Source organism: Marmota flaviventris, chromosome 9, assembly GCF_047511675.1.
Source record: "Marmota flaviventris isolate mMarFla1 chromosome 9, mMarFla1.hap1, whole genome shotgun sequence".
Classification (NCBI taxonomy): domain Eukaryota; kingdom Metazoa; phylum Chordata; class Mammalia; order Rodentia; family Sciuridae; genus Marmota; species Marmota flaviventris.
In genome coordinates this window covers 5,786,685-5,812,491 of record NC_092506.1, presented here as the reverse complement: position 1 = coordinate 5,812,491, position 25,807 = coordinate 5,786,685, and the positions used below count along the sequence as shown (strand labels likewise).

At 36.8% G+C, this 25,807-nt stretch overlaps 1 protein-coding gene and 1 non-coding gene across 7 annotated transcripts in view; both read left to right on the top strand.

Moving 5' to 3' along the window:
• Kdm2a (lysine demethylase 2A) overlaps positions 1-25,807 on the top strand; it is a 111,702-nt gene that overhangs the window by 36,712 nt on the left and 49,183 nt on the right. For all 6 annotated transcript variants that reach the window (XM_027944642.3, XM_027944640.2, XM_071616012.1 and 3 more), the window contains 3 exons: positions 19,844-19,982; positions 20,858-20,936; positions 21,546-21,592. In XM_027944642.3, the coding sequence (XP_027800443.1) occupies positions 19,844-19,982; positions 20,858-20,936; positions 21,546-21,592 (265 nt within the window). The remainder of the gene's footprint in view (positions 1-19,843; positions 19,983-20,857; positions 20,937-21,545; positions 21,593-25,807) is intronic.
• On the top strand, positions 8,335-8,439 carry LOC114100165 (small nucleolar RNA U13). The gene has a single exon (XR_003584003.1). It is a non-coding gene; the product is annotated as a small nucleolar RNA U13 (small nucleolar RNA).

Here is a 25,807-nt window from a genome sequence, read left to right as displayed (position 1 = left end):
CAAATTTCACCATTATATAAGTAAAAAATTAAAAAATGGGAATAAAAGGATTATTGTCTTTCCCTGGATTTTAAGAGTCAGTGATCATATCTAAATTTTATTATAGAGAAGGAATGAGAATTTCAAGGTTCAAGACTCTTCCCAGTCTATGTAGTTATCTTAGAGGTTTTTATAGCAAGATTTTTCTATCTGATGTTCTAGTGGTAACATAAATTGACTCAGTGCATACGTATTGGCTGGTTCACTTAAAGTCTTTACAAGATCACATATATGGTACAATTATTTGTCAGTATTTTTGTGAGGGTTCTCGGGACTGAACTCAGGAGTTCTTTACTATTGAGCTATATTCCCAGCACTTTTTATTTTGAGGCAGAGTCTCATAGTTGTCTAGGTTAGCCTTAAATTTGCTATCCATGCTATCCTTCTATCTAAGACTATAAAATGGCTAGGATTATAGGGACTTGGCAGTATTTATCATTATTGCTGTCCTTTAAGAAAAATTTTTTTCTTTTTTCTTTTGTGCGATGAGCCTCAAATATAAATAACAATCAGAAACAAATAGCTCCCACCCTAAAGTACAACTTTTTTTATAGGTTTCGGATGTTATAACCATGTTCAGCATGGTTTATGAACTATCAAGAAATATCCCGAGGTGTTAATTTTTGCTTTGTTTTCTGAGCCTGGCAGATAAGTAAGCAGATTTTTTTCCCCCTGAAGCTCTTTTAACAATGTAAAAGTTTTAAAAGTATTTTCTTTTTATTTCTGAATTAACTCAATATTCCCTTGACAGGGCTGTAGCCTGATTTTGGTACATTTTCTTCCCGGCTTTAACATTTGTGTGACCTTGAACAGGGCACTTACATCCTCCAAGTCTCAAGTATGCTTATTTCTAAATTGGAAGCTAATAATAATAACTACCTTTTTAGGATTGTTTGAGGGTTTAATGGGTTAGTAAATACAGACTGAATTCAGTGAACTTTCAGTAAATGTGATTTATTATAAATCTCAAAGCTTTATAAATTACATGACCAACCAGTCATAAATTACATGACCAACATCTGATTTATGTTTAACCATACTATACAGCCAACAAGCATGGTATGAAATTAAATACCACAGATAAGGCCAAAGAACCCATCAGCCTTTCCTATTTACCCCTATGCCAAAGGTTAACTATTTAATCAGTTTGTATGACTCTGCCTTTTTCTTTGCCTTTTTACATATTCCTCCCCTCCCCTCCCCTCCCTCCCTCTCTCTCTCCCTCCCCCTCCCTCCCCCCCTCTTTTCGACACACACACTCTGCTTCTTAGATCAAGAATAAAATGAATAATAATTTAATAGTAATTTTGTAAGTATAATAATTAATACGTATTAGAATCTGTATTTGATAGAATCAGTAACCAAAATATAGAAAGATTCAGATTATTATGCAATAGGAGATTTTCCACCAAATTATAGAATATTTTTTCTACTCTAGAAAGGTTTAGCCGAAGGGAAGAAATTAGAAGGAAGAAACATAACTTCAGCTATTTAACAAAAAAGTACACGTGGCTTTTCTGGCCAATAAAACTTAAGAAATTCACTTTTTTAAAAAAATATTTTTTTAGTTGTAGATGGACATAATAATTTTATTTTATTTATTTTTACATGGTGCCGAGGATCAAACTCAGTGTCTCACAAGTTCTGGGTGAGCACTCTACCACTGAGCTGCAACCCCAGCCCCCAATTCACTATTTCTTTTCTTTTTTTTGTACTGGGGATTGAACTCAGGAGCACTCAACCACTGATCCATATACCCCCAGCCCTATTTTTTATTTTGTTTAGAGACAGAGTCTCATTGAATTGCATAGGGCCTCGATTTTGCTGAGGCTGGCTTTGAATTTGAGATCCTCCTGCCTTAGCCTCCTGGCTGCTGGAATTATAAGCATACGTCACTGGGCCCGGCTTAAATTCTACAACTAGGGGTCAGAGATATCATTTGTTAGTTTGACAAGTAAAAAAATGATACTTCCTTTTGTCAGTATGAAAATTTGACCATCTTTTTTTTGGCGGGGGGGGGGGGCAAGGGCAGGATTGGGGGAAGATAATAGTGAAGAGTAATTGAAACTACTGTTCACATTTCACTGATCCTCAAGTGTACTTATTTTTGGCATTAAAATATTTTATTTTTAATATATAAACACTGAGAAATGGGTTGCAGGCTACTTAATTAGTGAAGGAGATTGATCTTGAAGTGACACTAGTTGTTCTGTAGCCACTTGTTCTGACAGAATTTTTCTTCTTTTTTTTTCTCCTGGTACTGGGGATTGAACCTAGAGCACTCTACCAGTAAGCTGCCTCCCTTTAATTTTGAGACAGGGACTCTTTAAGATGCTGAGACTGGCCTCAAATTTGGGATTCTCCTGCCCCAGCCTTCCAAATTGCTGGGATAATCTCAGCAACTGGATCTGATCTGATCTCTCTCCCCTGGGCAATTAGAAGTCAGTTGAATGAAACTGTATGGGGGAAGTCAGTAGACAAAGGAAAATGCCAAGGTAAAATGGTGCTAATTCTAGTCATTTTGGGGGTGTTTCATTGTTGTGTTCAAACTGAACAGAGAGATAAAGGCTGCATAGAGAGGTAATAATCTCCTTTGCTTGGAAGATACTGAGGATTCTAGGAGCAGGGGTTGAGTTTTCTTTTTTGGATACCAGGGATTGAACTGAGGGGCACTCAACAACTGATTCATATCCTCACCCCTATTTTGTATTTTATTTAGAGACAGGGTCTCACTGAGTTAGTTAGTGCCTTGCCTTTGCTGAGGCTGGATTCTCCTGTCTCAGCCTCCTGTGCTGCTGGGATTACAAGTGTGCACGCCACCATGCCCAGCTTGAGTTTCGTTTTTAACAACACCTCGTAAAATTATGTTAGTCTCACTTTCCTACTGGAAATACAGAGCAATTTTAGGATATGTTTCCTTGGAATTCACATACATTAAATTGCCTTCTTGAACCAGCGTGGTGGTGCATGTCTATAATCCCAGCTACCAGAAAAATAAAGTTTTAAAAATATTTATTTATGTATCTTTAGTTTTAGGTGAATACATTATTTTGTTTTTATGTGGTGCCGAGGATCGAACCCAGTGCCTCATGCATGCTAGTCGAGCACTGAGCCACCACCCCACCGCCCCAGCCCCCAGAAAAATAAATTTTTTAAAAAATTGCTTTTTTTGATGGCTGATTTCCCTTTTTTTTTTTTTTTTTTTTTGGTGCTGTGGGTTGAACCCAGGGCCTTGTGCACTACCAGCTGCACTGTATCCCAGCCCATGATTTCCTTAGTTTTATAGTTCTCTGCTTCTTTCAACAGAATTGTGCTGTCCAGTACAACTAGCCACATATAGCCATTGGACATGTGAAATGTGAATGTGGCTAGTTTAAATTAAGATGTAATGATGATAATAAGGTACACATTGAATCTTGAAGAATTGATACAAAAAAAATATACATACATATATATATATATATATATACATATATATATATATATATATATAGGGCTAAGGTTGTAGCTCAGTGGTAGAGAGCTTGCCTAGCATGTGTGAAGCACTGGGTTCATTCTCAGCACCACATATAAAATAAAGGTACATGAACAACTAAAAAAGTATTTAAAAGAAATAGCCCACTAAGGTTTTATACTTATGATGATATGGTATCGATTACATTTTAAATAATTTATAGGGTTTTCTCCTGTTCTCAAAGTTTAATAGTTTCACAATTTATGTTTAGGTCTGTAATCCATTTTGAATTAGTTTTTCTGAATATTATATGGTCATTGTTTCAATTTATTTACATGCTTTGTGCAAATGTCTAGTTTTTCCAGTACCATTTGTTGAAAAGACTATCCTTTTTATATTCAATTAATTGCCTCTGGTCTTTCAAACATCAGTTGATTATGTTTGTGTGGATGACACTGTCCTATAAAATGCCCCTCATGCCTGCCAGGCATGGTGGTGCATGTATGTAATCCCAGCGGCTCAGGAGGCTGAGGCAAGAGGATTGTGAGTTCAGAGCCGGCCTCAGCAATTTAGCGAGGCCCTAAGCAACTCAGTGAGACCCTGTCTGTAAGTAAAATATGAAAAGGGGTTGGAGATGTGGTTCAGTGGTAAAGTGTCCCTGGGTTCAATCCCTGATTACCCGCCTCTACTCCAAAATGCTCTACATATTGTATTTCTCTGTTTCTTCATTGTGTAGTTGTTGTTGTTTGGTAGTACTGGGGATTGAGCCCAGGGGTCATTCTACACTGACCTATATCTCCAGCACTTTTTATTTTTTGAGACAAGGTCTCACTGAGTTGCCTAAGTCTTTTGAACTTGTGACCTCTTTCCTCAGTCTCCTGAGTCGCTGAGATTACAGGTATATACCATCTGACCGTTATGTAGTTTGTTTTTCTAAACAGTTTCCTTGTAAACTGGAAGTTGGGTTTATGAGAAAAGGTGTAAAAGAAAGATTTTACTCTCACAGAATTTGCCTTTTTTTTTTTTTTTTTTGGTACCAGTTAATTGAACGCAGGGGCCCTTAACTACAGCCACTTCTCAGCCCTTTTTTGTATTTTATTTAGAGACAGGGTCTTGCTGAGTTGTTTTGGTCCTTGATAATTTGCAGAGGCTGGCTTTGAACTCACAATCCTCCTGCTACAGCCTCCCGGGCCTCTGAGATTACAGGCATGTACCATTGCACCCGGTTTAGAACTTGACTTTTCCACCTCAAAGTTCATTCAGTAGTTGGAATTGGTCTATTCTTGGAAGGGAAAAATAGTTGCAGTTAGAGTATGTTAATATCAGAAAAAGAATATCTATGGGGGAAAAATTCCAGTGAATGCGGTTTTAGTATGGGATGATGAAAAAGTTTTGGAGATGAACAGTGGGATGGTTATTTTACTTGTATGGTTATCACACATACAAAGTGTATGTTGCTGTGATGTATCACTGAATTTAGCCCTGCCTCCCTGCCTTTTCTGATAATTCATCCAGCTTCCTTTTGGCTTATTTGGACTCATTGGTAAAGGAACTTTGAAACAAAGTTCTACAGTTCAGTCTTGGTTGAGTAAAAGTGGCAATGATGTTATATTTCAGCCATTGGTACCAATAGAATTATTCTTTGTAGCCTCTCAGGGAGGCTATTGTTGAGAACTCTGATGTCCTGAATTTTGCTCAGGGTGAAGATTGAGCTGCTGGTGAGAACAGGCTTTGCCTTTCATGATGTGTGGTTTCCATTTGTTGCAGTTAGCCAGAGGCAGGCCTTCTTTGCCCATATAGTAAGAAATCTACAGCTTGATCCATTGTCCAAATGCTGCTTTTACACAAGGAATCCTATAAGTTCAGGATAAGGACAGTAATCATAATGCCAGAAGGAAAGTGACTGTTAATCAGTTTGCTGTGAAGTCAGGCCCTTCACTTAGGAAACATACCTAAGATTAATAGCAAGAGCTCTGTTCAGAGGAAAGAAAAGAGCACCTTTATTTGTGACTAACAGAGTTCAGATGACCTCTCTACCTGCCTTTTTGTCTGCCTTGACTATGGACAGATTTGTGGTAAAAAAGACTTTTATGATGACTGTGCTAAAAGCATGATACTGTAAAGTGAACTGTGACTTTGCTGAATTTATAAAATTATATCCACTTGAAACCTTTAATTATCTTCAATCTAATATATCACAAATACTTAGTCTACAGATTTTTAGGTTGTGTGTGTATAGCCTTTGCATAGGCAGTAGACTATGGAAATTAGTATATTGTAGTACATCGTTTTTCAGAGTTTTTGATTACTGTGTAGTGGAAAATACATTTCATATTATGATCTAGAGCTATACAACTGGATATACTTAGTTGTAACAAAAATTTTCAGGGAATGGTACTTACAATTAATGAGCTTCATAAAATTTCATCTCTATGATTATATATTTGGTGTGGAGAGATTTAAAGATAATGGAATCTTTTTTTTAATATTTATTTTTTGGTGGTACACAATACCTTTATTTTGTTTGTTTATTTTATGTGGTGCTGAGGATCAACCCCAGGGCCTCACACATGCTAGGCGAGCGCTCTACCGTTGATAAAATAAATAAAATATTGTGTTCAATTACAACTAAAAATTAATTTTTTTTTTTTCAAAAAGTTCCTTCCAAAGCGTGTGGACTTGGAATCATATTAGAGGCCTATCACTTGGGATGATGGAAGATAAAATCTTATCTGATGTTAAATGACATTTGAGAATAGGTGTATGACATAGACCTTGTCTCAAGCCATATAAACCATTCTTTTGGGAAAAGATTATCTAATCCAATGTTGATTCATGTTCAGAACCATAGTTGGTAATATTTTTTTAAGAATGCATGGCTGCTTTACATCTTTTATTTTATCTATCTTCATACAACCCTGTATAGTGGCGTCTGTTATCATTACATTACTCATGTACAGTGAGAGGCTGAACCAGGATTTGAACTCCAGAAACCAAGTCCAGACCCTGTTACACTGTACTGTGGCCTCCCTTTTCATTTATAAGGCCAAGTTTGCAAAGCATTTGTACATTAAAAAAATAAAAGTACTTATATTCTCATTTAAACTTCATAACTATCCTGTGCATTAGGGGTGAAATTCTTGATATTTTCACACACAGAAAAATGAAGGTTAGGGAATTTAGGCCCAAGTGGCAATACCTAGACACACACCCATTTCTGACTCTAATTATCTTGTTGTCGTTATGTAGTTTTATTAAACATAATAAAGAGAGGGGTATGCCTGAAAGTGAATATTTTATATATAGGAATTTTAATTTGATTGAAATGATTTGATGATATGACAATTCAGGTCTTTAGAAACTTAGCCCTAAGATGCAGACTAAGTCATCTGATGACTAAGATGATTAACTAAGTCATCGTTCCTGGTGACTTAGGCATAGTTGTTTTTATTAATGTTTCCTTTTTAATTGTGTGGGTCAGTTTACCATTCTTACACCAGTGTTCTTAGGTAAATTCAGAAACGAAAACAGAATTTTCTGTGCTTTAACTTTGGTTGGTACAGATGGGGTAACTAAATGCTTAGAAGAGGTCTTGCCAGAACTTTAATGTAGTGGTGGGAGAGTGAAGAATGTGTTTATGGGGAGTATTTTAAAATACCAGCTCTTAATCTAAAGCTTTTATTCCTAGATATGAAATTTCATAAATCTGAAGTTTGACTATTTGAAAAGAGGTCATATGTTGATTAAGAGATTGGCCTTTTTGAATCAAAACATTAATCGCAGGTCCAGAGAAGGGTCATGGAGGAAATCAACCTGATGAGGACTGTGGCAATTGGAGCATTTACATTATGTCTTCAGGTTTCAGATGACTGTTTAAACTCACTTAAAGACCTAAACACAGCATGTGTGAATCATTTCATGGTTTATGTTATTTACTGAGCAAATATCTAGAGGTAGTGACTGTTTTCAGGACAAGCTGTCCTTTCAGGTCATAGTTCCTTTTTTGGTGGCTGGCAAAAAAAAAAAAAAAAAGGAAATTCATTCATATTTCTCCTTTATCTTCAAGGTAAACTTGTAGGGGCTTATTCTTTTTCTATAAGTTGTTTTTGTGTAACAAATATATCCTTAACTTTTTTTTTTTTTTTTATTTTTTAGTTGTTGATGGACCTTATTTTACTTATTTGTATATGGTGCTGAGAATCGAACCCAGTGCCTCATGCATGCTAGGCAAGCGTGCTGCCACTGAGCCACAACCCCAACCCCTGTCCTTAACTTTTAGAAACTAAATTGGCATGGCCTGTACCATGTATCATATGACTTACAACTACATCAATTACAGAAAATGATGAAAGTGCTCGCTTCAGCAGCACATATACTAAAATTGGAACAATACAGAAAATGATGAAAAAAAGTAGGCATTATTTGTTTGTGTTCTGGGTGTCTGTTGCTATAGAAATAAATCAAGCCGGGTGGCACAGGCCTGTAATCCCAGCAGCTCAGAAGGCTGAGGCAGGAGGATTGCAAGTTCAAAGCCAGGATCAGCAAAGATGAGGTGCTGAGCAACTCTGTTAGACCCTGTCTCTAAATAAAATACAAAATAGGACTGGTACATGGCTCAGTGGTTGAGTACCCCAGAGTTCAGTCCCCAGTACCCCCCCCCCCAAAAAAAAAAAAGAAATCAGGCAGTAACCAAAAGCGTATAGGGAGTATTTGAATCTCACTGGATGTTTCATCAGAAAATAAAGTTAAGAAATTGATTAACTTGAAAACTGAGTATTTCTGAGTTACTGTGGTTTTCCAATTTTTTGTTTTAGGGGTGATTTTTAAAGATTATTTCTTAGATCCTTCGGTTCGTAAGCACGATGATGATTGGGTGTTCATGCTATTGTGTGAGATGTGCCTCCCTCTAAACCTTGTTACAACATCGGCACATTACCTGTATGACGTGAGGGGGAAAATTATTTCTTAGTGATCTCAGGCCTTTTAAAATTGTCTTTTCTGGTAGGTGTGGTGGTACACACATGTAATCCCAACTTCCTAGAAGGCTGAGGCAGGAAGATTGGAACTTTAAGGCCAGCCTCACCAATTTAGACTAAAGATCTTGTCTCAAAAAATAAAAGGACTGGGATAACTCAGTGGTAGAGTGTTTGTCTACCATGCAGAAGGCCCTGATTTTGAGTCCCTAGCACAGGGGGCTGGAGAGATCCCCTTTTCTATTCTAGAAGGTAAATAATGAGAAAGGCAGATATTTTATTTTCTTTGGGGTTATGATTTCATTTAGTGCAGGCTAATTTTTATGTCATATATTAAGAATGCTAAATTTTAAAACTGTTCTGGTGCTATAGAAAAGAAGTGAAATTTTCAAAGAATGGGATAGCAGAAGATAGAGTGAAGTTTCACATCTTTATTTCACATTTACTCAAGAAATGCGTGTCCAAGATTGCTTAAACATTGACAAATGCTGTTAATTTCCAGATTCTCTGCCCCTTTATACCCCCGTTTTTTTTTTTTTTTCTTGGTATTGGGGATTCAGTGCAGAGGCACTTTACCACTGAGCTATATACCTAGCCCTTTCTATTTTTTGTTTTGAGACAGAGTCTTGCCAGGTTGCTTAGGGCCTCAGCCTCCCAAGTCACTGACATTACAAACATGTGCCACCACATTGGTTCTCTGGTGGTTCAACTAGATTACTTTTGGAGGATAAACCTCATGCACGTTTACATATTAATAGGAAGTTTAATATTGTAAGAACTGCTTTTGTCACTATCCAAGAAGACGGGTTTCTGGGAAAACAAAGAATGATTTTTTTATTTTTTGGTACCAGGGATTGAATGCAGGGGTGCTTAACCACTGAGCCACATCCCCAGACATACATACATATATATATATATATATATATATATATATATATATATTTTTTTTTTTTTTTTTTTGAGAGAGAGAGAGAGAATTTTTTTTAATATTTACTTTTTAGTTTTCGGCGGACACAACATATTTGTATGTGGTGCTGAGGATCGAATCTGGGCCGCACGCATGCCAGGCGAGCGCGCTACCGCTTGAGCCGCATCCCCAGCCCTCAGCCCTCTTTATATTTTGAGTCAGGGTCTTGCTAAGTTGTTTAGGGCCTCGTTAAGTTGCTAAAGCTGGCTTTGAACTCAGGATCCTTCTACTTCAGCCTTCTGAGCCACTGGGATTACTGGCCTGTGCTACTGTGCCCAGCAAGAATGTACTTTAGTTAGAACATCTGAACTAGGATTATTTCTGTTTATGTATGCATGTTCATTTAAAAAAAATTTTTTTTGCAGTAGTGGGGGCATGGATCCAGGGCTTTGCACATGGTAGGCAAGTGCTCTACCACTGAGCTACATTAGCAGTTCTTTTAATTTTATTTTGAGTCAGGATTTTACTGAGTTATTCAGACTGTACTACAACTTTCAATCTTTCTGCCTCAGCTTCCTTAGTAACTGAGATTATAGGTTTGTACCACCATACCCAACCTCAGATTACTTCTCTTTAGGATGAAGTTAAGATGTATGTCTTTTCTTTATCTGAATTTCAGAGGGTAGTTTTACTACTTAGCCACAGTTTTTTTCCTCTGCAGAACTGTGGTGATATAATGGTTAAATATGCAGCAAGTATACTGAACAACAGTTTATTTTACCAAATGGTAGGAAGAAAAGCAGGGAGTGTTGGTCAAAGAGATTCAGCACTCTCATTTCTCTGCCATTCTATTTTGTGGAGGGCATATTTGTGGTGAGGTTGAGTATATCCTGACTTTGAGAGAATTTTAGGGTCATTCTGCATATGATAGCTGTTTGACATTAATTCTGAGGAGAACTTTCAGGGAAAGTTCATTTTGTTTTATGTATTCCTCTTTTGTTGATCATTCTGCTTTCTGAGCATGTATTTGTTTCTGTCTTTCTCTCTCTCACCAGAAGAGACAGGTGTGTATATGCTCTTGCCAGATTCTGCAAAAGATGCCTTTCTTTTTTCTTTTTTTTTTGTTGTTTGTTTGTTTGTTTATTTATGGTACCAGGGGTGCTTAACCACTGAACCACATATCCAGCCTATTTTGTATTTTATTTAGAGACAGGGTTTTGCTGAGTTGCTTAGATCCTCAATAAATTGCTGAAACTAACTTTAAGCTCACGTTCCTCCTGCCTCAGCCTCCCAAAATTCTGAGAGGTGTGCCATCATGCCTGGCTCCTTTTATGGATTACACTGTTTTGTTGTTGGAACTGCTGTGATGTCCTCATGTTTTTCATTTATGGAAAGTGTGTTATGTATTATAGATCTCTGAAAAAATTAATCTAACTTGTTCCAGAAGATATTTGAAGACTGACTTGGCTGAACTTTGAGTAAAACAAATTCAAGTTTTTCCAGCCATGTCAATCAAATGTAGTAGACTTTCTTTGTAAGATATAAAGGAGTTATATTAAGCTGGGGTTGGCAGTGCACACCTATAATCCCATGGTGTCTGGAGGCTGAGGTGGGAGGATTTCAAGTTTGAGGCTAGCATGGGTAATTTAGTGAGGCTCTAAGCAACTTTTTGAGACCCTGTCTCAAAATAAAAAACAAAAAGAGGGCTAGGGATGTGGCTCAGTGGTAAGGCACCGGTAAGTTTTTAAATCTCCAGTACCAAAAACAAAGAAAACCCAATTAGGTTAAAATTCTATATGTGGTCTTCTTTTATCCCTGTGTTCAAGTTTCTTTTCTTTCTTTCTTTTTTTTAAGGGGCAAAAGATAATAACTTGGGCCCAAGGTTTGGTCATTGTAATTATAGGCTGAGTCTCACCATTTTTTGTGCCACCATAGCCCTTCTCATTAAAATCCTGCTTTCTGAGCATGTGTCTCATGAGGTGTAATGAAATGTTCAAATTTTGTAAACATTTTGATAACATTTTAATAACATTTTCAGAAGTGTTTTATATTTCTATCTGTATATACATGTATATTTTATTTAAAAGGAAATACTGAGAGATATAATAGGGGTAGGAAGACCTCCACAAAGTTTGAAGAGATCACTGCTACAAGAGGAGCAATAGTGTGTGTCGTCGTCTCCCCTCCCCCCCCTTTTTTTTGGAGACAGGATCTCTCTGATTGGCAATCCAGTCCTCTTGCCTCATCCTCCTGAGTAGATGGGATTATAGGTGTGGCCAGCTGTAGAGAGCAATAGTCTTTATACATAGTTGCTGGTATTTAGTAAGTGTTCCATAAAGGTATATTAAATGAATAAACATCTTTTCTAGTGTCATTTATGTGGAGTCTCTGGCATTCCCTCTATGTTAATTTTAATACTATATTTATTTGTCTTTCTTCCCCTACTGGCCTGTGATCTCCTATAGAGTTAATACTATGCCTTTTGGGCTGGGGTTGTAGCTCAGTGGCAGAGCGCTTGCCTAGCATGCATGAGGCACTGGGTTTGATCCTCACCACCATATAAAAATAAATAAAATAAAGGTATTGTGTCCATCTACAACTAAAAGAAAAAATGACTGTGCCTTTTTATCTTTGTATGCTGAGAATCTGGCTGTTATTTAATATTCTGTGTAACCTTTTTGTAAGAATAAATGTATTCAGATAAATACATGAGACTGGTACAGAGGGAAATAGACAGTGATCAACACATACCCGCCCGAAAGTGTGATCTTGCAAAGAAATTGAAAATAATCACATTTTAAAATTTAATTGCTTGTTTGAATACTATGCATTTATTTGGAGTGAGAACTTAGCTTCTTTCTTTAAAGTAGATACTGCATATTAAATAGATAAATGTATATTAAAGCTATGAAGTAAGGATTTGGTATATGTTGCAAATATTCATATTTAATTTATACAACTTCACAGTTTTACAAAATGCCCTAAGCTTTTTTTTTTTTTTTTTTTTAAAGCAGGAGCTCACAGGTGAGACATAAAGGTCTAGTTGTTACTTGGCTATTTGGCTTCTTGGCATCATCTACCAGCAAGAAAAAAACTTTTTTCTTTCATGCAGTGGGGTAAAATTAGAATTTTAAATTTCTTTGTAGAAATAGGAGATGAAGAAATTAATCTTAATAAAAAATATTGGTAGTTTCATCATTGAAGAAGATGTATAATAAAGTGTCACTCTGACTATAGATATCTTCATGAGAATAAGAACAGATTTTCATAGTATACATATAATAAATGTACTGAGTCCAAAGTACTTTTAAGATATAGAAAGGTACCTTGTCCTAACGAGTAGTATTTTTATTTCAGCTGAATAGGGAATAATCAGTATAATAATTTGTGAAGTAAAAGCTGGAATTAGAAATCAGGAATGGTAGAATATTAAATAAAAGTGCATAAACAACTAGAAATATCATGTATCTTAGCAAATACAAGAAACCTCCCACTCTGAGGAAGAGGCTTTGCTAATTATCTATTTACCAAGCATGATTTTCTTACTTAAAGACAGTCTTCTTTGGGGCTGGGGTTGTGGCTTAGCAGTAGAGCACTTGCTTCACACGTGCCAGACCATGGGTTCGATCTCAGTACCACATAAAAATAGTGAAATAAAGGTCTTGTGCCCAACTACAACTAAAAAATAAATATTAAAAAAAAAAGACAGTCTCTTTTGTTGCAAACTCATTCCACCACTTTACCTTCTGTCTCTGTCAGAACTATTTCAGCTGTCTGAAGTCTCCTTTGACAGTTTCTTCCAGCTGCCTCAAGCTACTGATTTGGCTGAAGTTTTGTTCCCACACAATTTCAGGAGCATATAGAGCTACGTGGTTAGGGCTGTCAGCTCCAGAACCAAAGTGCCTGGGTTTTAACCCCAGCCACTCTAGTTCCTAAGCCACACCAGTTATTTTGTAAGTTGGGTAGTTACTGCTTCTCCTTCATTTTCCTTGTTTGTAAAGTAGAGAGGATAATATATCATGTAGATGTTGGATTTAAATGTGATAATACATGCATGGTGCTTTTTTAAAAAAATTTTTTTTTAATTGTAGATGAACACAACATCTTTATTTATTTTTATGTGGTGCTGAGGATTGAACCAGTGCCCCCACATGTGCAAGGCAAGCGCTCTACCACTGAGCCCCAGCTCCAGCCAGTATGGGGTTTGTGGTAAGCACTCAGACATTAGCTGCTGTCATTACTTTGCCCTGGCATCATTGTTCACCTTTCTGATTAAAAGACCAGCAGACTTTTTCATATTTTATATTACTACTTCTCTGGCTCCTTTGGGCCTATTTGGGAATAGAAACACTTAAATTCTCCAAAAGAACTGACTTTTAACATCTGGTTGATTTTTTTTTTTTTTTTTTTTTTTGGGGGGGGGTGGGGGAGGTATCAGGGATTGAACCCCGGAGTGCTTAACCACTGAGCTACATCTACATTTTATTTTGAGACAGCATCTGACTTAAGTTGCTTAGGGCCTCAATTGCTGAGGCTGAACTTTTGAACTTTTGATCCTCCTGCCTTAGCCTCCAGAGTGTTGGGATTATAGGTGTTTACACTGCGTCCAGCTCCACCTGGTTGATAGTTGAGGTATATAGGAGTTTGTTTAATTTTGGAGGGTGTTGGGTGTTGTGGAGGAAGATGTGGAAGCCTTTAGACAGCTTACTGTCTACCTACCACCCAGCTCCTTCCTTCTCTATCTCTGAGCTTCTGGCATAGGCCTTTTTTTTTTTTTGTGGTCCTGGGGATTGAACCCAGGGCCTTGTGCATGCAAGGCAAGCACTCTACCAACTGAGCTATATCCCTACCTCCTGTGTTGTTTTTTTTGAGAAACATATATTTGGGTGGCCCAATTTTTTTAAAAAAATTTTTATTAGTTATTGATGGACCTTTATTTATTTATGTGTGGTGCTAAGACTCAAACCCAGTGTCTCACACATGCTAGACAAGCACTCCACCACTGAGCCACAACCTCAGCCTGCGGTTGCCCATTTTTTAATTTGATTTGTTTGTTCTGTTGTTTTTGTAAGAATTCTTCAAATATTCTGGATATTAACCCTTTAGTAGATAAATGATTTGAAAATTTCTTCCATTCTGTGGTTTGTGTTTTTAATCTCTTGAGAGTGTCATTTTGTTGAAATATAATTTATCTATTTGATTTTTCTTTTGTTGCCTGTGCTTTTGGTGTCATGTCCGAAGAAATCTGACCAAATTTAGTGTCAAATTTCTCTACTATTTTCCTCTTTTTTTTTAATATATATATATTTTTTGTTATAGGTGGACACAATATTTTATTTTTATGTGGTGCTGAGGATCGAACCCAGTGCCTCACAAATGCGAGGTGAAAGCTCTCCCTCTGAGCCACAATCCCAGTCCCCCTCTAAGAATTATACAGTTTTGTTTTTTATGTCTCTATCCATTGTGAGAGTTTTTGTTTTGCATGTGACATAAAGTAAGGTGTTCCAACTTCATTGTTGGATATCCAGTTTTCCCAACATTCTGCATAAAAAATGTATTTAATCTTAATTTAAATCTAATAGCCACATATCACTAGAAGCTACCATATTGGGCTGCGTAGATCTAGGTGACCATATATTACTTCTTTAATGTGTTAGTGTGATGAATTAGATCACTAGATGTAATGGAAATTCTCAGAATTAACAAATTGTTTTTGCATTCCTGGCGCATAATACTAGTTAATGAAATACTGTTTTAGTCACTGTTCCCCTTCACAGAAAATTAACTAAAATGACTATGGGAATCATTTAGAAAAAGATTGTAGTTTCTCAAAAAATATTCTTTGAACAGTGGCTTTTTTTATTGGTCCTCATCAAACCTTTTTTCATTATAAAAATATACTGCTTTTCACAAACATATCCATTATGCTATCTTTTATTCTTTTACATATTGTTAATTATTATTTTATTTTTTTAAAATACATTTTTTAGTTGTAGATGGACACAGTACCTTTATTTTATTTATTTATGTGGTGCTGAGGTTTGAACCCAGTGCCTCATACATGTAGGTAAGTGCTCTACCACTGAGCCACAGCCCCAATCCAATAATTATTATTTTTTTATTGATACAATTTATATGTCAAAAAATTTAACCCCCCCCCCTTTTTTTTTGAATACCGTGGATTGAATTCAGGGACACTTGACCCTATGAGCCACATCCCCAGCCTATTTTATATTTAGAGACAGGGTCTCACTGAGTTGCTTAGCACCTTGCTTTTTGCTGAGATTGGCTTTGAACTTGCCATTCTCCTGTCTCAGCCTCCCAAGTTGCTGGGATTACACGTGTGTGCCATTGCGCCTGGCTCACCCTTTTAAAATTTATAACTCAGCAGTATTTTTAGTATGTTCACAAAGTTGTGCAAACGTCAGTTACCACTATCTAATTTCAGAACTCTTTTTGTTATCCAGGTAAACCCAGAACACATTAGCAGTTATTGCCCATCTTCTGTCCACCCAGCTGCTGACAACCACTAATGTACTTTATGTCTCTATAGATTTGCTTGTTTTGTAGATTTCATCTGAACAGAATTATAATGTGGTCTTTAGTGACTGACTTTTTTTCACTTGATATATTTTTCAGTTAATAGCATTTATCAGTAATTAACTCCTTTTTATTGCTAAACAATATTGCATTGTATGGATATACTGTGCTTTATTTATCCATTCTTCATTTGATGGATCTTTGGGTTGTTTCTACTTCATGGCTACTCTGAATAATGTTGCTATCTCTAATGTTGCTCTGAGCTGAGAATGGTAGTATAGGCCTATAGTCCCAGCCCAAGAGGCTAATGTGGGAGGATTCCTTTAGCTCATGAATTTGAGACTAATCTGGGCTATGTGGTAAGATGCTGTCTTTTTAAAAAAAAAAAGGCCAGGTATGGTGGTACTTGCCTATAATCCCAGCTACTCGGGAGGCTGAGGAAGGAGAAGCACAAGTTTGAGGCCATCCTGGATAATGCAGCAAGACCCTGTTAAGGGCTGGAGGTATAGTTAAGTGGTAGAGCATTCCTGGGGCTTCAGTCTCAAACAAAGTGTCAGGGAGGAAAGTTGCTATGTACAAGTTTTTGTGTGAGTCTGTTTTTCATTCTCTTGGGTAAATAGATGCTTGGGAGTAGAATTACTACGTCATAAAGTAATTTTATGTTTAATCATTTGAGAAACTGCCAGTGTTTTCCAAAAGGCTATAGTGCTATTTTAATCCTCACCAACACTTAATATTTGACTGATGGGTTGGAAGTGATATCTCACTGTGGGGTTTCTTTTCTTTTCTTTTTTTTAAGGTACTGGGGTTGGAACTCAGGGGCACTTTACCACTGAGATACATCCTCAGCCCTTCTTATTTTTTATTTTGAGACAAGGTCTCATTGAGGTCTTGAGGGTCTCACTGAGTTGCCAGGGCTGACCTCAAATTCAACCTCTGCTTCCTAAATCACTGGGACAACTGGTGTGTAGCTACCACCCCCAACACCTGGATCTTTGTTGTTTTGGATTTTCATTTCCCTAATGACTAGTGATGTTAAACCAATGACTAAGTGTTTTAGTCGGCATTTTTACTGCTGTGACCAAAAGACCTGACAAGAACCATTGCAGAGAAGGAAAAGTTTATTTGGCCCTCATAGTTTCAGAAGTCTTAGTCCGTAGATGGTTCACTTTATATCTCTGTGCCTGAGATGAGGCAAAAATCATGGCAGAGGGTGTGGAAGAGAAAAACAGCTCAGAACTTGGCAGAGACAAAATACCCAAAAGGCACGCCCTCAGTGACCCACCTCCTCCAGCCACACCCTACCTGCCAGCAGTTATCACCAGGTTAATCCATACCAGTGGATTATTAAGCCGTCAATTAGACTAAGACTGTCATAACCTAATCATTTTACCTCTGACCATGCGACATCACATTTCCAAACCATAATACTAATAAATTGATTATTGATTTTCAGGAATACAACTTACTGTTAGCATTGAAAAATTCAAATTACTTTTGAAAGAAAATTTGGTTGAAATAGATTTCCATATTCAGTTTGTGCCTGTTACCTACTGAGATGCTCAGTCCAGTTAGGGTTAGCAACTATGGGAAACCAGTAATTTCTCTTAAGTCTGCCTAAAATCACTGTATGAAAAGCACCTGGAATAGAAGCTCAGAGCACACCAGTAAGTCAGTTGGAATTATTAGTGATGTGGGAGGAGATTGGTGGCTAATTTACTTAATGTTCAAGTGACCTTGCCTTTGGAGTTTCACCTATAGCAGAGATTATTACGGCATACTGATCTCCAGTGTTATTGTGAGAATTGGTTATGTTTATTTTAAGGCACTTAATGGGATAGATCTTAGAAGTTTACATTAATTTAGGGAAATAGGAAAAAACTTCCCCTTATCCTTGACAGTGTTAAAACTGACACAGTGTTTACATTGTCACTGATTTCCCTGGTTGGAATGGTCAAAAAGAAATTAGAAATTCAGACATATTTTTTTATTATCTTTAAGAAATAGGAATGGCTTGACTGGAGCAGGAGGCTTCCTTATATCCTTACACTCTGTGTACTTAAAATTGCAAATCTTGTATGTAGGGGAAAATAAAAGCGTGTGAAAAGATAGGATGGGGAAACTTTGTGCTAGTGTGTTAAAAATTTTGAGATAATAGCACAATTGTTTCCCTTTTTTTTGGTAGGCCTAGGAAAGGGTGAGGTTTGAAAATATGACAGGATTATTTTGTTGTTAAAAAGTGCAAATGAGTGCTTTCTAAAAGTGACTGTTTTGGAAACAAAACTACACTTATTATAGTTTTGTATTGTACCCTTATTCTATGAGATACTTGGAACTCATCTCTGGAACTTCTTTTCAGTCATATATAGAAAACAAGGCAAGGGAAGAACTGGATGATGTCTTTAAGTAAATGATCAAACACCTCCATGTAAGAAACACATCATTCAATGCCTCTAATAGAAATGCACCTAAATATTTTGAATAATGATGGTATTTTTAGAGTAAGTGAAAGTTAGCTAAAGTTGAGTCTTTTGGACTTTGAACTGTGATTTATGGCAACCAAAGTACCAAGGAAGGCTTTTACCAAATATGGAAAAGATATCCTTGGAGTGTTTTTACCTAAAAGTGATAAATTGAATTTTGTAGTCCTCTGGCACATAATAAATTTACTTTCCTTTAATTTTTACTTTTATGGCTTAATTCTGCCCTTTCAGACTTTTTCATTTCTTATTAATTTATTTATTTACTTATTTATTTATTCGTTCATTTGTTTATTTATGGAAGGTGATCACCATTTCATACCTTTAAAATAATTATCTGGCTGGATGCGGTGGCGCACACCTGTAATCCCAAGTGGTTCAGGAGGCTGAGGCAGGAGGATTGTGTGTTCAAAACCAGCCTCAGCCCTCGTTTTTCTTTTTATTATTATTATTATTATTATTATTATTTTTAGTTGTAGATGGACACAATATCTTTATTTATTTTTATGTGGTGCGAGGATGGAACCCAGAGCCTGACACATGCTAGGCATAATTGTAGCCCCCTTTTTCTTTTTGCTACTTGAGATTAAACCCAGGGGTGCTTAACCACTGGGCTATATCCCCAGTCCTTTTTATTTTTTATTTTGAGACAAGATTTTGCTAGGTTGCTAAGGCTGGCTTTGAACTTAAGATCCTCCTGCCTTAGCTTTCCAAGTGGCTGGGACTACAGGTGTGTGCCACCGCGCCCGCCTATGGATGTAAATTTCTCCACACACCAATACTTGTTATTGCCCAAATTTTGGTAGTAGCTATCCTGGCAAGTATGTAGTATCTCATTATGGTTTTGGTTTGCAACTCTGTAATGATTAATGATATTGAGCAGCTTTTTAGGTGTTTTCCTTGAAGATGTATTATCTTTTAATACTAATAATCATCTGCTGTTTAGCACGCTGTTGTTTAGATTATCTCGGATAAAAGAGTTTGTGATCTATTCAGATATTTTAGTCTATTCTTGAGGTTGTTTCACAAAGATAATCTTAGGTATACCTCTCCTCTATGAAAATAATTATATTTTGTATCTTCACTTGAATGTCTATAAAGATCGTTTATTTCCACTTTGATAAGCCATGGTAGACAAATAAAATATTTAGGAGATCCTATTTGGTTGTTTTCACTGTGAATGTAAATATCTAGGCTTAAAGATTTAGCAGAGGTAAAATTCACAGGTAGGGAACCCAGTGGCTCATTAAAACTTTGTTATATTCTGTGTATTCTGAGAACATCAGCTGATCTTGAGTTGAGAGAAGAGATTTATAAGACAGGGAAAACCAATGCTTGATAAGCAACTGAGGTTAAAAGTCGCACTCTATACATGTAGGAAACACCGTGGCTGCTTGTAGATGGGCCTAAAAAAGTGCACGATTTTATCCTTATGTCCCTTCTTTCCCAGCGTGGTACCATGAGACGACGCTATGAAGATGATGGCATTTCAGATGATGAAATTGAAGGGAAACGAACTTTTGACTTGGAAGAGAAACTCCACACCAATAAATATAATGCCAATTTTGTTACTTTTATGGAGGGAAAAGGTCAGTATCAATTTGATTCAGAGCTGTAACCCCTTGATGTAGGAAGGCATAGAATCTGAGAACTTGATGTAGGAAGGCATAGAATCTGAGTTTAACATCCTGAACCTGAAATATTACCTATTGATGCTATGTATTTATTTTCTTTCTTTTATATAGTGCCACTTGTATGCATCCTCTGTCCCATTTTTATACTCTTGAGTTGTTCTCTAATATATTAGAAGTAGTCTTTTATTGGGATAGGAGTATTTTTGGAATTTCTAAAGGCTTTTTCCTCCTCCCATCCCTTGGATTGTGTTTAATTAAAAATAGTACAATAGGGCCGGCATTGTGGCTCAGCGGTAGAGCGTTTGCCTAGCAGGCGTGAGGCACTGGGTTTGATTCCTGGTACCACATAAAAATAAAAAAAACAAATACAAGAAAGGTATTGTGTCCATCCACAAGTAAAAAATAAGAAGTTTTAAAAAGTAGTGCAATAAAACTTCTTTTATGTATATAACCACATCACTGAAGCCAAGGAATTCCACATGTGTCATGTAGCTTTGATTCTTAACAAACTGACAAGAATGTTAAATGCATATCATTTTTTGGCTAAGAGACAGGGTGATGATAATTCCTACTTAGGATTTATGAGACAACTCTGTTGCTTAAGTTCTGAACTTCCTGTGGAGATACAAATTTAGCAAACTTCTCAAGCCTGGCTTCTCAGGGTGTTTTCCCTACTTCTGAAGAGATGCTTCTTAGTAACAAGTGTTTATTTATTAACAGAGTACAACTGTATGCGCAAAATAATAGATCTATACCTTACTACTTAGATCCTTTTATCTTTCTAACTGTACTTACTTGTTTTTCTAATAATGTTTTTTCTGCGATGACAGATTTTAATGTAGAGTATATCCAGCGGGGTGGCTTGAGAGACCCTCTGATTTTCAAAAATTCTGATGGACTTGGAATAAAGTAAGTATTCTGGGTCTGGCTGGATATGATTATGAAATGGCCTTTCCTCAGGGCTATAGGCAATGGCAATATTGAGAACCCAGAACATTAGGTAATTGAAAATAATTTCTCACTTATTTAAAAAAAGTACATGTTTTTGTTATACAAATGATTCATGTTATAGGTAAATGAAAAAGTATAGATGAGCTAAAAAGAAAAGAAATTTAAATCTCTTGAAGTATACCATTCTTAAATAATCATTGCTCATTTGTTGGATATTTTTCTGTGTAAGAATGTAAATACATAATCATTTATAAAGTTAGGCATGGTGATGCATGCCTGTAATCCCAGTGATTGAGGCAGTAGGACTGCAAGCTCAAGGCCAGCCTCAGCAATTTAGTGAGACCCTGTTGCTGGGATGTGGCTCAGTGGTAGAGTTCCTCTGGGGTCAATCCCCATGGAGGGAACCATAATAAGTAATTTTTTTTTAAGACATTAGATAAACTTATACCTAAATATGTCCTAAAGATTGATGTGTCTGATTGGGGAGTTCTCAGTACTTTAAGAAAATCTCAAATTGACTAGAGAAGTTGTATTTTCCATTTATACTTACTAGTGTTTGTTTCATAGGATGCCAGATCCAGACTTCACTGTGAATGATGTCAAAATGTGTGTTGGTAAGTATCAAGCTTTTGGCCTCTGAGTCTTTGAGACAGAGTCCTGAATCTTTGAGCTTAAAGTCATGGGAATATTGAAATATTTACTTGATTAGAAACTACTTGAGTTATAAAAGTTTTCTCTTTTGATACTCATTAGGCATAGAACCTTTGAATCTTGATCCTTTTCCTACCTACCATCTTTATTCTCACTCTCCCTGAAGAGACTGTTTTTCAGGGCATCATACCCAGGAACTCAAAACTTGTACCTTTGAGCCAAGAAACAAGCTATATTGATATCTGTGATTCTTTATCCTTATCCTTAAAGTAGTAGATACATTCCTTAGAAATTCAAACCAATGCTACATTTGGTAACTTGTCTAATACTTGAAATTTTGTGAACTGAGAAGTAGATACGTTAAAATTTCTCCTCAGTGATTTAATTAAAGCCAGTCCTTAATTTGATTTATATTTTATTGCATTTAAAAGGCTGGGGATATAGCCCAGTTGGTAGAGTGCTTGCCTAGCAGGAACAAGGCCCTGGATTCAATTCCCAGCACCACCAAAAAAAAAAAAAAAAAAAAAGATCCAAAAAATTTAGGAAAAGAAAGCAAATTTTTACAATCTAATTAAAGAAGAAAACTTCCCGGAGTCATTAAAGGTTCAGCTTAGTTTTCTACAGACAACTGGTTTATTGTGGCCCTAAGATACTTCAGTGATCCTAGTAGTTCAGGAATGGTAATTTTTCCATACATGATAAGACAGTAAAGTGACATAAAGTCTTCTAGAAATGTTTTCAACAAGATACGAGGCAAAAGGAGTTTTCGGGGGCTGTTTTCTTTTAACCCTTCAACTCTTACACTTTGTCCATTGAACTGAAACTCCAGTGCCATTCTTTGCTTTGGAAATTAAGTATTGCAGTACTATCTCATGTCCACTTGAGGGCTCTTGTTAGACTGCTGAATAAAAACTCCTCTGTTATCTAAGAGTGAAAGTCATATCCTAGGTAGAGAAGGTTCTCTGATCCCTATATTACTCATCCTTTCACTGTTTGTGTGTGAAATTCTAGCCACTTGCCTTTCACCATGTATCCAAGTATCTAACAGCTCCTGGAGTGTAGTAGTAAGTGCTCAGGAAATCTATTGAATAATTAAAATGCATAGCTTTCTTTCAGGAGGACTTAGATAACCTGCTTGAATACTTACAAATCCATCATTTCACTTCTTTTCTTTCTTTTTATTTTTTAACTTTTATTTTTTTTAGGTGTAGATGGACACAACACAATGCCCTCATTTTTTTTTTTTTTTAGAATTTTTTAAATATTTATTTTTTAGTTTTCGGCGGACACAACATCTTTGTTTGTATGTGGTGCTGAGGATCGAACCCGGGCCGCACGCATGCCAGGCGAGCGCGCTACCGCTTGAGCCACATCCCCAGCCCCAAATGCCCTCATTTTTATATGGTGCTGAGGATTGAACCCGGGTCCCGCCCATGCTAGGCGAGTGCTCCACCGCTGAGCCACAATCCCACCCCCTCACTTCTTTTCTTGATGAATGTACAGGACAGTAATTTCCTGGACCCATGAGGTAGTTGATAACCACAGCTTTTTTCTATTGGTTAGACATTATTAGTTTAAATAATAAGGTAGGACATCAACAAAGGTAATTGTGGACTACAGATGACATCATGAGAACTATTTGTGTTAACTTGTTAGAAATACAGACTCCAGGGGCTGTGGCTGTGGCTCAGTGGTAGAATGCTTGCCTCATACAGGTGAGGCATTGGGTTCGATCCTCAGCACCACTTTAAAGAAAGAGAGAGAGAGAGAAAGAAAGAGACAGAGAGAGAAAGAAATTGTGTTCATTTACAACTGAAAAAGTATTTAAAAAAAATACAGACTCCAAGAGGAGATTCTGGGATGGTGGTAAGAACTTTGCTTCCCACCCAGACAGTAATTGTACTGGCAGAATTTGTCCACTATAACTCTTTTGGAGCTGCAGTTCATTGAAGGCTTGCAACATCCAGGATAAGACTTGGATGGTAATACGTAGTAAATTTTGAGTTGTAGCACAGTAGCAGCCACCCCCTCCATCCTGCCAACCAAGCCCATGGGAAGTCAAGCAACAGTTTGCAGGAGGCAGGATGGGCAAAAAGGGTCCTTCAAAATATTGGAGAATCTGTGCTGTGATCACTTGATGGCTGCTTCTGATCACAGAGGTACAAAGAGTTAGGTGGCCATTGTTGGTGCAAGCCCCTTCCCCCCTACCCAAATGATTTCTAGGAGATTTAAAAGGCCCATTCCTTTTACCACCCTCTTTCCTCTCTCCCTCCCTTTTTCCTTTACCCCGCTGGGAGCTTGACATTACAGACTATGATAGTCAAAGGCAACTGAATGTATGGGGAAAATTAGAAACTAACTATACAAGCCCAAGGAAAGGTGCAGGCTCAAAAAAGACCTTTTGTTTACACTTCAGGTTGATCCTTGCCACATAGACAGCCTACAATAATCAGAAGCCCCAAAACAATAACAATATTTATAGCAAAACCTGGGAAGGGAAAAAATCTGATTTCAAGAGTTACACATTATTAGATTTATGTGTTCAGTTTTCAGTAGCCGATTAAAAAGTGTACAAAGAAACAGGAAATTATGATGAACTCAAAGGAAAAAAGTAAATCAACAGAAATTGTCCTTGAGAAAAACCTGATCTAGTAGAGAACAACTTTAAAACAAATATCTTAAAACATGCTGAAATAACTAAAGGGAAATACAGAAAATTAGGAAAAATGATGTACAAATTACATGGAAACATAAGCAAAGAGATAGAAAACCAAAAAAAAAAAAAAGGGGGGGGGGTTTTGAACCTAAAAAGTACAAAAATTTACTAAAGAGATTGAAAGGCATATTTGAACAAACAGAAGAAAGAAAAAGTGAACTGAAAGGTAGGACAATGGAAATTGGGTCTGAGGAACAAAAGACTGAAGAAAAGTACAGAGTCTGCCACGGTTTGAATGTTTGTCTCCTCCAAAACTCATGTTGACATTTAATTGCCTTTCTAACAGTTTTAAGAGATGATTATTTTGTGAATGCTCCACTCTCATGCTGCCCTTAAAAAAAATTTAAAAAAAAAAAAAAAACTGAGTTTGGTTCCTTCTTGTTCTGTTTTATCCTCTTCCCTTTTGCTAGGTTTAAAACAGCAAAAAGACCTTTATCGTGTGCTGGCACCTTGGTGTTGGTCCTACTGACCCCAGGAACTATGAGCCAATAAATTCCTATTCATTATAAATTACCCCTTCTCAGGTGTTCTGTTAAAAGCAGCACAAAACAAACCAAGAGCCCAAGAGGACACCTTCAGGGAGTACCAAAAGGAGGAGAGAGAGAAGGGGACAGAAAATATTTGAAGAAATAATGGCAGAAAATTTCCCAAATTTTATGAAAGTCATCCAAAAAAAAGTTCAAGAGCTCAATGAACTCCAGATAAACTCTGAGACCCTCATGAAGACACATAAATAGATTTTTCAAAAGCCAAAGTCAGAGTCTTGCAAGCATCAGAAAAATGACTCATCGCATACAGGGAGTCTCAATAAGATTATAAGCAGTTTCTCAGGGGAATTGAAAGGACTATACAATAATTTGAAGCCATGTAGAGAAATAAAGGTCCCAGTAAAGATAAATACATGGACAGTTATATAAGCTAGTATTATTGTAACAATGGTTTGTTTATTACTCTGTGTGGGGGGTAGGTAGGGGTGTGTGTGCTGGGGATTGAACCGAGGGGCACTTACTGAACCCCAGCCTTTTTTATTTTTTCTTTTTGTGACAAGTTCTTGATAAATTGCTTAGGGCCTTGCTACTTTTCTGAGGCTGGCCTTGAACTTTAAAATCATCCTGCTTCAGCCACCCAAATTGCTGGAATTATGGGTATGTTACACCACGCCCAGTTCCTTGTTTTCTACATGATTGAAGACTAATGTTTATTTATTTATTTATATTGCAATGCTGGGGATTGAACCTAAGACCATGCACATGCTAGGCAAATGCTTTACCATTGAACTTCATCTCTAGTCCTTTTTTTTATTTTTTATTTAAATCCTGTAAAGTCACTCTGGTCTTGTGATCCTCCTACCTCAGAGAGCTCCCAGGTATCCTGGAAACATTGTAGGCCACTGTACCCCAGTTTAGGACTGTTTTAAAACAACAGTTATTAGTCTAAAAATTAGTATTTTTGAAACTTTAGA